We start from the raw sequence: 12,704 nt of genomic DNA, 5'->3' as shown, positions 1-12,704 counted from the left end.
TCTTATTTACTTTCCTTACAAAAAGGTTTGTTGCCCTTACAATAGCTCCTTTCAGTTTTGCCCTCGGCTTTCCAACCAACTTCTTCCAGATGTTCCCAGACACCAATGCCTGAGATAATCCCTCATCTGAGTAGTATTTAAACTGATGAGAAAAGTTGGAGCATCAGTTAAACAGAAATGTGAACAATGACCAACCAAACTTATCTAATTATTCATGGACGCTCGTCCATTCCACTTTTGGAACCAAACTGCAGAAAACAACATGTGTTTGAAAAGCGAAAAAAAACCCAACAAAACACTTTCCCTTTTCTCTCAATCCTTAAGGTCAAGCACATACAGAATATGGCAGCTCACATATGATAAATCCTGCAATGGGGAAGTGACACGCGCCTGCTCTCTCTCACACACTTCTCTTGTGTATCCACAAGGAGTGGATGATAAAAACTTCATCCTAGGAATCGGACACTGATAAATACTCCTTTTTCTCTGCACTGTGTTGTGAGTGGAAAGAGAAAGGCAAATGTTGCTAATTCAGAGCCCTTGCATGGAAAGGTTCTCCTTCCATATCTTCCATTGTACTGGACATACTAACAGGAACCACTATATAAATACAGGAAGCTACACATGCTCCTTGATCATACGCAGAAAACTGATGTGTCCATATAGATGTGTGCCTCCCCAGGGCATAATATCAATGCTGCAATTAAGTTCCTTAAGACTACAATACGTTATTTGCATACTTCCCTGTAATACTACTACAGTGACTTTATACCATAGTAGCTCACTTTTGTAACACTGCTACTGTGAGAGATGTTACCCAGGCTAGTACAAGTTATCAGGATGAATTAGTCCTTCAAGCTGTGACATACTGCATATATGGGATTAGCATTGTGCTCAACACCAGAACCTGAATGCACTGCTTCCAATATTAACATAAACAGAACAGCATCCAGTTTATGTTAACAGCCTGGGTACTAGTATTAACACCAAGAGCAGAGCCGGTGGTGGTGGGCACCCTAGGTAAACAAACATTCACCCTTCCACATCCCTTAATTAACTTTCAGATCATCTACCCCCAAAGACTTTAATCACTGTAATAGTACCCCTGTACTGTATTTGTTCACACCAGAGTCTGTAACCACCTCTCCAGAACTATGTAAACCACTTTGAACCTACTAATAAGTGGGAAAAGGTGGGATACAAATGAATAAATAAATAACAGCTAGGCAGCAAGCTCCAGGTCACCTGGGGCAGGTGGAGCCAGTACTGGTTTTACCCCACTACATCTATGCACTTGTCGTTCCAGTGTTTCTAGACACGTAAGAATTAAAAGTGTCCAAGGGTAATGGGGTTGAGGACCCTGGCCTTTCCCTCAGGACAGAGAACCAGAACCAGTGTCAACAACACTCCTTCCCTTAACACCTTTATATATGATACGTTAATTGCTGCAGGCTTCAAAATGGTTTTTAACAAATTGGAAGGATAACTCCTTTCTTAATTCTCACTTTTGGTGGCATTCTGTCTTACAGATCCACAAATTGGAGCTATCTTTAGCCCTCAAAGTTCGAAATCCCTTATATGTTGATAAAGTGTGGCTGCCTTTAACAATCTATCTTTCTTTCAACAAGAGTTCTTCATATATAAATATTTTTTTTCATTTATAGAAATATTTTATTACATTTTTATAACAGGGGTAGGAAATACAAAGTACAAGAAACAATCAGGTAATCACACCAAAGAATATCAGTGGACGGGTAACAGAGGGAGGAAAAGGAGGAGGGTGGGGGGGGGGGGGGGGGGGGGGGGGGAAGCAATTTGTGAATGCATTCAAAGCAAAACCTGCAATTTACACTCGAGCACTATCAAGGGCTCTTGCTTAATTCTCACTTTTGGTGGCATTCTGTCTTACAGATCCACAAATTGGAGCTATGTTTAGCCCTCAAAAGTTCAAAATTCCTTCTATGTTGATTAAAGTGTGGCTGCCTTTAACAACCTATCTTTCTTTCAACAAGAGTTCTTCATAGTACTGGAGTGTAAATTGCAGGTTTTGCTTTGAATGCATTCACAAATTGCTTCCCCCCCCCCCCCCCCCCCCCCCTACCCTCCTCCTTTTCCTCCCTCTGTTACCTGTCCACTGATATTCTTTGGTGTGATTACCTGATTGTTTCTTGTAATTTGTATTTCCTACCCCTGTTATAAAAATGTAATAAAATATTTCTATAAATGAAAAAAAAGAACAGGTGTCAAAACGCTCCTTCCCTTAATCCCTTTAATCCTTGTACCTGCCTCCGAGCAGCAGCAGCAGCGTCACTGGCTGGGGCACAAGTGGTCCCACCGCTCCCAAGTTTCTTAATCCTCTTTTCACATTAGTCCCGACCCCGGTATCGCTCCTCTTACCCGTGTGACTGACCCTCCCTCCCCCTCCCCAGAGTGATCTCTTCTTCTTCTCTCCACCACACATCCGTCCCTCAGCCGCCCAGAGCTCCTCCCCCTCCCCCGCCGGAAGGACTAACCACGCCCCCGGAAACTCAACCTGAGCCGCCTCGTGCCCCCCGGAAGCGCAACCCGAGCCTGAGGAGAGTTTCCGGTCTGGAGAAGGAGATGCGGGAGAGGCCGCTTTCTCGGTATAAAGAGATTAAAACAAAACAAAACCGCTGGAGCTGCAGCTGAGACCGGCTGACTCGGGATCCAGGAGAGAGAGAGAGAAAAAGGGGGCGGGGTTCTGAACCGGAAGTACAAGGTGCGCACGGGAGCATTTTCCGGGGTAGATGGCGGATGTGTGTCTGGATTGGAAAGGGGGAAAGGATCCCGTGCGAGTGCGGAATGGCAGCTAAAATCTTTGTGTCCGGCAGCTGACGGGGTTGGAGGTGCTGCTGGGGTAAAAGGTCTGCTTGTTCTGGGGTTGCTGTAGAGGGGCCTCATTGGGACCAGACCTCAAGGTGGGAGGGGGCCAGAGCCCGAGGATGGGGGCACATTTTGAGTACCGCCCCCCCCACAAACAAATACCTTTGCTGGCAGGAGTCCCCAACCCCCCTCAGCCGAATCCTTCTTCAGCGCGCTCTCCGGCGCAGCCGTGTTCGCTGCCTGCCCCCCCCCCCCTGCAGGGGGGTAGGATGTGAACGCGGCTGCGCCGGAGAGCGCTGAGCATGAGCGTCCACAGGAGGAGCAAGAAGAAAGAAGAGCAGGGGACAGGCAGCGAATGCGCCTATGCCGGAGACCGCTGAGCGTCAGTGTGCACAAGAGGAGCAAGAAAGAAGAGCAGGGGACAGGCAGCGAATGCGCCTATGCCGGAGACCGCTGAGCGTCAGTGTGCACAAGAGGAGCAAGAAAGAAGAGCAGGGGACAGGCAGCGAATGCGCCTATGCCGGAGACCGCTGAGCGTCAGTGTGCACAAGAGGAGCAAGAAGAAAGAAGAGCAGGGGACAGGCAGCGAATGCGCCTATGCCGGAGACCGCTGAGCGTCAGTGTGCACAAGAGGAGCAAGAAGAAAGAAGAGCAGGGGACAGGCAGCGAATGCGCCTACGCCGGAGACCGCTGAGCGTCAGTGTGCACAAGAGGAGCAAGAAGAAAGAAGAGCAGGGGACAGGCAGCGAATGCGCCTATGCCGGAGACCGCTGAGCGTCAGTGTGCACAAGAGGAGCAAGAAAGAAGAGCAGGGGACAGGCAGCGAATGCGCCTATGCCGGAGACCGCTGAGCGTCAGTGTGCACAAGAGGAGCAAGAAGAAAGAAGAGCAGGGGACAGGCAGCGAATGCGCCTATGCCGGAGACCGCTGAGCGTCAGTGTGCACAAGAGGAGCAAGAAGAAAGAAGAGCAGGGGACAGGCAGCGAATGCGCCTACGCCGGAGACCGCTGAGCGTCAGTGTGCACAAGAGGAGCAAGAAGAAAGAAGAGCAGGGGACAGGCAGCGAATGCGCCTATGCCGGAGACCGCTGAGCGTCAGTGTGCACAAGAGGAGCAAGAAAGAAGAGCAGGGGACAGGCAGCGAATGCGCCTATGCCGGAGACCGCTGAGCGTCAGTGTGCACAAGAGGAGCAAGAAAGAAGAGCAGGGGACAGGCAGCGAATGCGCCTATGCCGGAGACCGCTGAGCGTCAGTGTGCACAAGAGGAGCAAGAAGAAAGAAGAGCAGGGGACAGGCAGCGAATGCGCCTATGCCGGAGACCGCTGAGCGTCAGTGTGCACAAGAGGAGCAAGAAGAAAGAAGAGCAGGGGACAGGCAGCGAATGCGCCTACGCCGGAGACCGCTGAGCGTCAGTGTGCACAAGAGGAGCAAGAAGAAAGAAGAGCAGGGGACAGGCAGCGAATGCGCCTATGCCGGAGACCGCTGAGCGTCAGTGTGCACAAGAGGAGCAAGAAAGAAGAGCAGGGGACAGGCAGCGAATGCGCCTATGCCGGAGACCGCTGAGCGGCAGTGTGCACAAGAGGAGCAAGAAGAAAGAAGAGCAGGGGACAGGCAGCGAATGCGCCTATGCCGGAGACCGCTGAGCGTCAGTGTGCACAAGAGGAGCAAGAAGAAAGAAGAGCAGGGGACAGGCAGCGAATGCGCCTACGCCGGAGACCGCTGAGCGTCAGTGTGCACAAGAGGAGCAAGAAGAAAGAAGAGCAGGGGACAGGCAGCGAATGCGCCTATGCCGGAGACCGCTGAGCGTCAGTGTGCACAAGAGGAGCAAGAAGAAAGAAGAGCAGGGGGCAGGCAGCGAACACGGCTGTGCCGGAGACCGCGCAGAAGAAGGCTTCGGCTGGCGGGGGTTGGGGACCCCTCTGTGTCATCAGTATATTGGTCATGTTGACGCTTATATTCTGCCAACTCCCAAAAAAGGTTCAAAGTGGTTAGCAAAAAGACTGTTAAACAAAGAATTATGATAGCTGCTATTTCCTAAATAAAAAGGTCTTTACATTTTTCCTGTTGTTCCTGTTTTCAGGTCATTTATAAATATGTTAACAAGCACCGATCACTGGGGAACCCTTTTATTTACCTTTGAGAATATTGACCATTTAGCCATACTCTCTTTTCTATCTTTTAACCAGATCTCAATCCATAACACCGCCTTGGGTGACTCTCATAAAGGCAGTTAATAAATCCCAATAAATAAATAATACAACATTGCCTTGTATCATCTGACTTTTACACTTCCTCAGGAGTCTCCCATGAGATACTTTGTCAAAGCTGTCTGAAAATCTAGATACACAACATCTACTGCTCGTGCCACATGTTTATTCACATCTTCAAATCTAGCTCTTGCATTTTCGTTCTGAGTATTCTAAAACTTGACTGGGTAGGTGTGTCTCCAATGCTGGTCTGAGAACCACTGATATAGAGGTTATGTGAACATCTGTTCACTTAAGAATCCATTGAAATCTAACAAATTGATCTGGAAACCACCTAAATGTTTATATATAACCATAGACCAGAATATTTTCTTAGTACTGACACTAACTAGTGTTAGAAATTCTGCTGTTGTGCTTTTCTCTTTTACTACTGTGGTAACATGTACAGTGTGATGTGCATCCAAAACACCTAACATGGTGGTCAAAAAATGAGGGCTTATCCCTCTGGAGTATCTGGATCTCCTTAAAGAGAAAGGATGCAAGAGCTGTATACAGCACCTGCCAGATAATGTTGTTGGGCTCAGCTTTACCTATTCGTGTGGTGGAGGGATAAGTGGATCAGAACTCCATGAGAGGGGAGGATGATTGGTGTGGGCGAGTCTGGTGGGAGGGTACTTATATGGGAGGATTGGATGGTGCTGAGGAGGCAGATTGTTATGCAGAGGTCCTTGGGAAGAAGAAAAATCCCATGAACAGGAGGGGTTGCTGTTGGTTTGCAAGGCCTTTGGGTGGTTGCATGTATGATCATAAGTGAATTACAATATCCCTGGAGGTACAGATTCTGTCTCAATTCACTTCTTTTATTTAGTTTGGGCACATATCATGGCGTCCAATTCTGAACCTGCACCTGATGCTCAGGAGAGTGCCAGGAACCAGACACTGGAGCGATGCCTTGAGGTTCTGCATGATGCCAAAAATGACAGTGAACAATTTGCTGCTCTTTTGCTGGTAAGAATCCTAGATCATCTTTTACCAGTGTGTCTCGGGGCTAGAAACGTACACAGTGTTGCATTTATTTTGCACAAAACAGTCTTTGCATGTGGAGATTAATACAATGTATACAGTCATGTATTTATCTTCTTTTAACCAGCCGTATCAAAAATAAGCTAGGGTTTTTAAGTTCATGTGTCATGGTCTTGTATTTTTATTTATGTTCAGTTCTTTTTCTGTGTTATATGTTTTACTTTTAAATTTGTACACCGCTTTGAGCTATATACCAGCAAGGGTCTGTATAGTTCTCAAATAGTGCTCAATTAGAGCTGTATCCACTAGACCCCAATCTAGCATTGGCCATGTGGGTTGTGAGTCAATTTTGTTAAAAGTATACTTAGTTTAGAAGACTTCTTTTGCTACTTCTCTCACAGGCTACTTGTCATCTCCAGGAGAGTAACCTTGACAAGCAAACACTTGGTCTGGCACCCTGTGGAGAGAATACGTACCTGAAATTTGTTGCCAGTGCAAAAGGAATATGTTGATGAACTGTTCTGTCTTTTAGCAGGTTTCTCATGTCTACATCTTTCGCCACTTATAATGTATTCCTTTACAGGTAACAAAGACAGTTCGAGCCAGTGATATTGATGCTAAAACTCGACGTAGAATCTTCAATGCGGTTGGCTTCACATTTCCACACCGGCTCCTTGTTTCTCAAGAGACCCCAACTGGTTGCTCACAGCACGTTTATCGCTCCCTTGGTTTGACCTTGCTGGCTTGTTTTTGCACCGATCCTGACTTAGCGGGTCACCCTCAAGTCCTTAACAAGATCCAATTACTTAATGAAACCATTGTTTCCGATTGTGAGGCTAACGATGTGCCACTGACTTCCATGATTGATGATGCCTACCAGTGTCTGAATGGCATTCTGGCTACATCGAAAGGTCCCACACAGATGGTGTCTAACGGAACATTGCCATGTCTGAGCAGGGTCTACCTGCACCACAGCTATGGCTGGCATCAAGCCCTAGACCTTCTTGCAAGATTGTTAACCACAGCTGGCGCTAAGTGCTGGAAAAAGTGCAAGTCTGATTTAGTGAAGGTACTGAGCAGGCTCAGCAGGGACTTCCAGAAGGCAGAAGACATGAGTAAATTTAAGCTGTGTGAGATCTTACCTCGCTTCCTGCCTCCGTCACCACTCCTGATGGAATCCTCCTGGGGTGTGGAGTGTCAGAGGAGCATTTACCAAGGACTGGCACGCATTTTAAGCAGCAAACTGGACGAGTCTCGGCGGAACCCTGCCTTGCAGCTTGCTGGCTGCCTTGTCAGTGACTACAATGCTGACTGGATCCTGGCAGAGAGCAGACTGAAGAACAGCAAGTTTCTGGCGCTGCTGGTGAATCTGGCCTGTGTGGAGGTGCGGCTGTGCCTGGAAGAGCCTGACCCCGGCTATGCGGATTCCAGGCAGAATCTGATCACTGCGTGCTATGCTGCCATGGAACTTGGGATCCAGGAGTGCACCAGGGAAGAGTCCCTGCTAACGGAAGCCCAGAAACTCCAGTTGATAGCCATCCTGCAGGAGGCCTGTGGGGCCATTATGTACTATCTGAACCAGGTAAAGGGAGCAAGAGGCAGACACTGAGTTACTGCAGGCCAATTCCAGGTCTCTAATCCTGACAGTGTCAGCAGGGATGCTTATTTGGGCCCATCTGTCAAGGGCTTTACTCCCTTAGGTGTCCTATTAGTTTTTAGAGGGAAGGAATCTATTTTAGTTGTCCATTAATTCAGGTGAAGGAGCCAGCCAACCCTCTGTGTCTCCAGCCCCCTCATTTCTGTGGGGATCTCAGTTGCGGCTTTCTCAGTACATCAGCAACCTGCTCTCATTCTGTTCTTTTTTTTTTTTCCTCTTTTCTTTAGGTGGGGTGGCAGAGGATGGAGGATCCTTTTATTTTTGCTTCAGTGCGAATCCTCAGCGCTTGGCTAGCGGAGGAAACTTCTGCACTCAAAGAGGAAGTCTGTGAGCTGTTACCATTTCTCATCCAGTATTCACGGACCCGTTTCCAGTTGGGAGCTGCATGCCGGGATCTCCCTCGCCAGGTGGCAGAGCTGGCACTCTGCAGCAGCTCTTGGGGCTCACTGTGGCCTGGAGATGCTCTCAGGTACACGATTTAAGTTTCTTAAAAGTAAACCAAGCTAGCTTGTCATTTTTGTAGTTCCAGCTCGATCCTATCTGGTGCTATAAGCCCTCATTCACAGTTTCTTGGGCATTTTTCCCTTGTTTCATATCTCTTGAGCTTTCTGAGTCTGGTCAGTCCTGAGCCGGGAACTCTGCAAACATGGCACCCAAGTCCGGTCACTAGGTGTCAGCTGTGGGCCACAACGATTCCTTCCAACATCACGGGAGAGGATACTGCTTCCCACCTCATACCCAAAAATCCACCAGCTGGACTCTCCCAGTTGTGGTACTTGAAAGCCTGGGCTGTGTTTGATTCTTGGCTCCCTTTTCTAGACCTATCAGCCAAGCCAGCCATCCGGTGTGTCAGTTCCCATTGCCGTTCTTCCTCTCTCTCCAGTACATTCCCAGTGCTAGGTAACCAAGCTCTTTTGCATTCTGGCTCTTAATTCTTCTTATCCCCTATGAGGAAAGGCTAAAGCGGCTGGGGCTCTTCAGCTTGGAGAAAAGATGGCTGAGGGGGAGATATGATAGAGGTCTATAAAATAATGAGTGGAGTGGAACAGGTAGTCGTGAAGCGTCTGTTTACGCTTTCCAAAAATACTAGGACTAGGTGGCATGCGATGAAGTTACAAAGTAGTAAATTTAAAATGAATCGGAGAAATGTTTTCTTAACTCAACGTGTAATTCAACTCTGGAATTCATTGCCAGAAAATGTGGTAAATAAAGGTGGTTAGCTTAGCAGAGTTTAAAAAAGGTTGGGACGGCTTCCTAAAGGATAAGTCCATAGACCATTATTAAATTGGACTTGGGGAAAATCCTCTATTTCTGGGATAAGCAGCATAAAGTGTTTTGTACTTTTTGTGGGGGGATCTTGCCAGGTATTTGTGACCTGGATTGGCCACTGTTGGAAACAGGATGCTGGGCTTGATGGACTTTTGGTCTGTCCCAGTATGGCAATACTTATGATACACCTACTAACAGTGATGGACCTCTTAGCCCAACTTCATCACAGCCCTTTAAACACAGTTCAGATCAGGAGCAGGGACTCAAAAACTTTCTCACGGTAATCATGGAGGGAGATTTTTGGGGTCCTGCTGGATGAATTTATTTCAATTTTGTCTATACACTTGGTGCCTGTAGCCCTTCTCTCATTTTGTGACTATGAAAACATGACATTTGAAAGATTAATTAGGGGGAGGAGAGGCAGAGTTGTGACTATCTGACCAATTTCCATTATATGCATCCTTGCATCTTTTTCTGACAGGTTTTTACTACCTGCTCTGTGTCACTTGACAGCTGAGGAGAGGCCGCGGAGGATTCTGATTGCAGAAGGTGCCCCTGCCCTGCTTCTTGAGTACTTCCAGCATCTGTGGGACACTTTTGCTTCAGATGAACACAGCAGTGAGGAGGTCAGCCTGCAGACTGCCTGTGGGATTTTTCTGAACCTGGTCGTGACAGCACCAGACCTAGTCAGGTGAGCAGATCATAGAACATTAGAGCTTGAAGGGAGCGTCTTCTGTCTGCCCCCTACCTCCAGGGAGGAGTTGCCTAAAATGTCTAAGTTGCTGATAAACTAATATCTCTTTTCTATGATTCTGGCCTCCCACTCCTGCAGGTTGTAGTTGCTGAAACTTCCTAAGTCAGTTTACCAGCAAGTTGCGATGTCCTGCTTCTTCTGAATGGGCTGTGAGGTGATAGTGATTTTACAGCCGGAACTGCAGCTGCTGGAAGGCCAATCTGACCCCATTCGCCCCTGTGATCTGGCCAGGATTGTATAAACCACTGTACAAGCAGTTCATGGATCTTGCTTGATTGATTTCTTTGTCTCTAGACAGGAGCATTGCTTCTCTTCTCTGATGACTCTACTGCTGACGTCCCTTCCGACACTTCTGCAGAAGAAGGAGCATCTTGTCCTAGCAGCTAATGTAGCCACACTGGGCTTAATGATGGCCAGGCTGCTTGCCAGCTCGCAAGGTATACCTTAGCTGCCCTGATGCTATTTCTAGATCATCACCTCTCATCCAGATAGTTCTGAAGCCAACGGCTTTCTCTTACTGGCTTGTCTATTTAAATGGAACTTTTAAGTTCAGAAGTGGGCAACCATGGTCCTTGAGGGCCACAACCCAGTCAGGTTTTCAAGATTTCCACAATGAATATGCATGAGATTTATTTGCATGTACTGCTTGCATGGAGTGGAGGAGTAGCCTAGTGGTTAGTGCAGTGGACTTTGATCCTGGGGAACTGAGTTCCATTCCCACTACAGCTCCTTGTGACTCTGGGCAAGTCACTTAACCCTCCATTGCCCCTGGTACAAAATAAGTACCTGAATACATGTAAACTGCTTTGAATGTAGTTGCAAAAAAAGACCTCAGAAAGGCAGTATATCAAGTCCCATTTCCCTTTGCAAATAGATCTTGTACATATTCGTTGTGGAAATCTGAGGACTCTAGATTCCCCCCCCCCCCCCCCCCCCCCCCCCCCCTTTGCTCTAGTGGCTGAATCATTAATCAGGTTTCTTGTTTCCCACTAGGTTATCAATAGAAATCAAACAAAATAAAACATGAAAAAGAAAATAAGATGATACCTTTTTTATTGGACATAACTTAATACATTTCTTGATTAGCTTTCGAAGGTTGCCCTTCTTCCTCAGATCGGAAGGGCAACCTTCGAAAGCTAATCAAGAAATGTATTAAGTTATGTCCAATAAAAAAGGATTCATCTTATTTTCTTTTCCATCTTTTATTTTGTTTGATTTCTATTGATAACCTTTAAGAGTGGACTAACACGGCTACCACACCTCTCTACTTGTTTCCCACTGAAAGCTGATCTTCCATCCGAGCTCTCCAGGTATCAGGAAACTGCAACCCCCAGGAGGTCTTATTTCCTCCTTGGAACAATGCATTCTCCTTCGTCCGGTCCGGGAGCACTTTACACGTAGGATAAGAGATGGTGCATCAGCTCAGTCTGCATTCTAATTGGCTGACACTTCTGCTTTGGTTTTTATAATGTTATTTTGTGGGTTGGAAGCCTGGACTGTAGTTCCATTGTGGAGACAGGCTTTTTCAAACTCCTCTAAGTCCAAGGTTTGTCCATCAGCTGTTTTCCCGAACACACTACCTCATCTAAGGCTTCTGTTTACTAAATTGCGGAAAGGTTTGACAAAAGTAACGTGTTGTGGTAACTGCAGAACCTCTGCATGAACTGTTGGGGATGTCTCCAACATTTTGTCATACAGTTAATGCTGAGAAAATTTAATTACCACAGTAACTACTTCTGCATTAACTGTAAGGCACAGTCCCCGCCCATTCCACACTTCCTTAATGCTGGAATTAATATAACGCTAATTAACATTAATTCCCTTGTTGAACCGCCAGCACAACTTAGCAAACAGGTCCCAGAGAGGTGTCCTTTCTGTTTAGAGCCCTACTTACTGTCCACCGCATACAACATTAACCTCTGTTTTTTGCTGTTGTGGGTATTTTCTTTCTTAGATCTTGGAGATGCTGCTGTGATGAAGGAATTTTTTAGAGCTTCCATCCTCTTTCTGCGTCGTGCCCACGTCAGTGAAATGAACCGTGGTTCAGATAAGCTCACCATTGCTGTTTCTGGCTCGTACAAAGCTGCCTGGGGCGATATGTCAGAGCTGTGGTTTCTGGGGATGCAGGCGTTTGCAAGCTGTGTGCCTCTTCTGACCTGGTTACCTCAAGAAGTCTTAGACAGCCGCTGGATACAGGACGTCTTGGAGCTCCTTGGGTCTGTTTGTCCAACTTCAGTTGATCTTGAACTTGTCAGTGCATTCCAGGGCATCCTTAAGGAGCAAGCGGAGAAGAGCCCAGCATGCAAAGAACTCATTCTGTCCCAGGGTGGGGCAGAAAAAGCCAACTTGTACGGGATGGCAGCCCTGGAGCAGTGTCTGTGTGAGGAGTCTAAGAGGTGTTGAGGTCACTCCTCTGACACAAGGACATTTAGTATTCAGATGTGAGTTCCAGCTCGTAGCAGTGGACACATGTCAAGGGAAGAAAGGCAGCAGTCAGGTCGCTTCTTCTGGAAAAACGTTCTGCTTTGAGCTGAATTTTATTTTTATCTTCAAAGTGAAGCTGAGAATGAACCTGCTAAGTCTGAGCAATCCATTCTGAGAATCGAGGGCTAGTTCAGTGTTTCCCAAGTCGGTCCTGGAGTATCCCTGGAGGCAGTATATGCAAATAAATGTCATGCATATTCATTTTGGATATCCTGAAAACCAGGACCGACTTGAGAAACACTGGGCTAGCTGGTGCACAATGTCTCATCTGTTAGGCCTTTCTACAGTAAAGTGACTTGTATTGTACATTTTTTTCTTAATAAAGTGAGAGATTGTACTGTCGGGATTTGTTCAGGTAATAACTCCACAGATCTACCAATGTACTTCAGGCCTAGCCTGCCCCCAACTACACACACCGATCTGCTAATGTATCTCATTCCTGCATGATCCCCCACCCCTGCCAGTAG

The 12,704-nt window shown here is 47.1% G+C and overlaps 2 protein-coding genes across 5 annotated transcripts in view; one reads left to right on the top strand and one right to left on the bottom strand.

Moving 5' to 3' along the window:
- KIAA0319L (KIAA0319 like) overlaps window positions 1-2,458 on the bottom strand; it is a 67,939-nt gene extending 65,481 nt beyond the window's left edge. Inside the window, exon 1 of the mRNA XM_030218430.1 lies at window positions 2,283-2,458. The gene's annotated coding sequence lies outside the window, so the exon portion shown is untranslated. The remainder of the gene's footprint in view (window positions 1-2,282) is intronic.
- A 252-nt stretch (window positions 2,459-2,710) lies between these two features.
- Window positions 2,711-12,579, top strand: NCDN (neurochondrin). 4 transcript variants are annotated; one of them, XM_030218436.1, is made up of 7 exons: window positions 2,711-2,740; window positions 5,919-6,058; window positions 6,657-7,655; window positions 7,958-8,199; window positions 9,481-9,690; window positions 10,048-10,190; window positions 11,708-12,579. In XM_030218436.1, the coding sequence occupies exons 2-7, from the start codon at window positions 5,933-5,935 to the stop codon at window positions 12,154-12,156; spliced, it is 2,169 nt and encodes a 722-aa protein (XP_030074296.1). In that variant the 5' UTR covers window positions 2,711-2,740; window positions 5,919-5,932; the 3' UTR covers window positions 12,157-12,579. The 4 variants fall into 4 exon arrangements, with proteins under 4 accessions (XP_030074296.1, XP_030074297.1, XP_030074295.1 ...); XM_030218437.1 differs by lacking the exon at window positions 2,711-2,740 and adding an exon at window positions 2,762-2,867; XM_030218435.1 differs by lacking the exon at window positions 2,711-2,740 and adding an exon at window positions 2,762-2,878.
- The last annotated feature ends 125 nt before the right edge of the window (window positions 12,580-12,704 follow it).

This window comes from Microcaecilia unicolor, chromosome 11 (genome assembly GCF_901765095.1).
Source record: "Microcaecilia unicolor chromosome 11, aMicUni1.1, whole genome shotgun sequence".
In the NCBI taxonomy this organism is placed as follows: domain Eukaryota; kingdom Metazoa; phylum Chordata; class Amphibia; order Gymnophiona; family Siphonopidae; genus Microcaecilia; species Microcaecilia unicolor.
The sequence above is the reverse complement of the archived record's forward strand: the minus strand, read 5'-3'. Positions and strand labels throughout refer to the sequence as shown.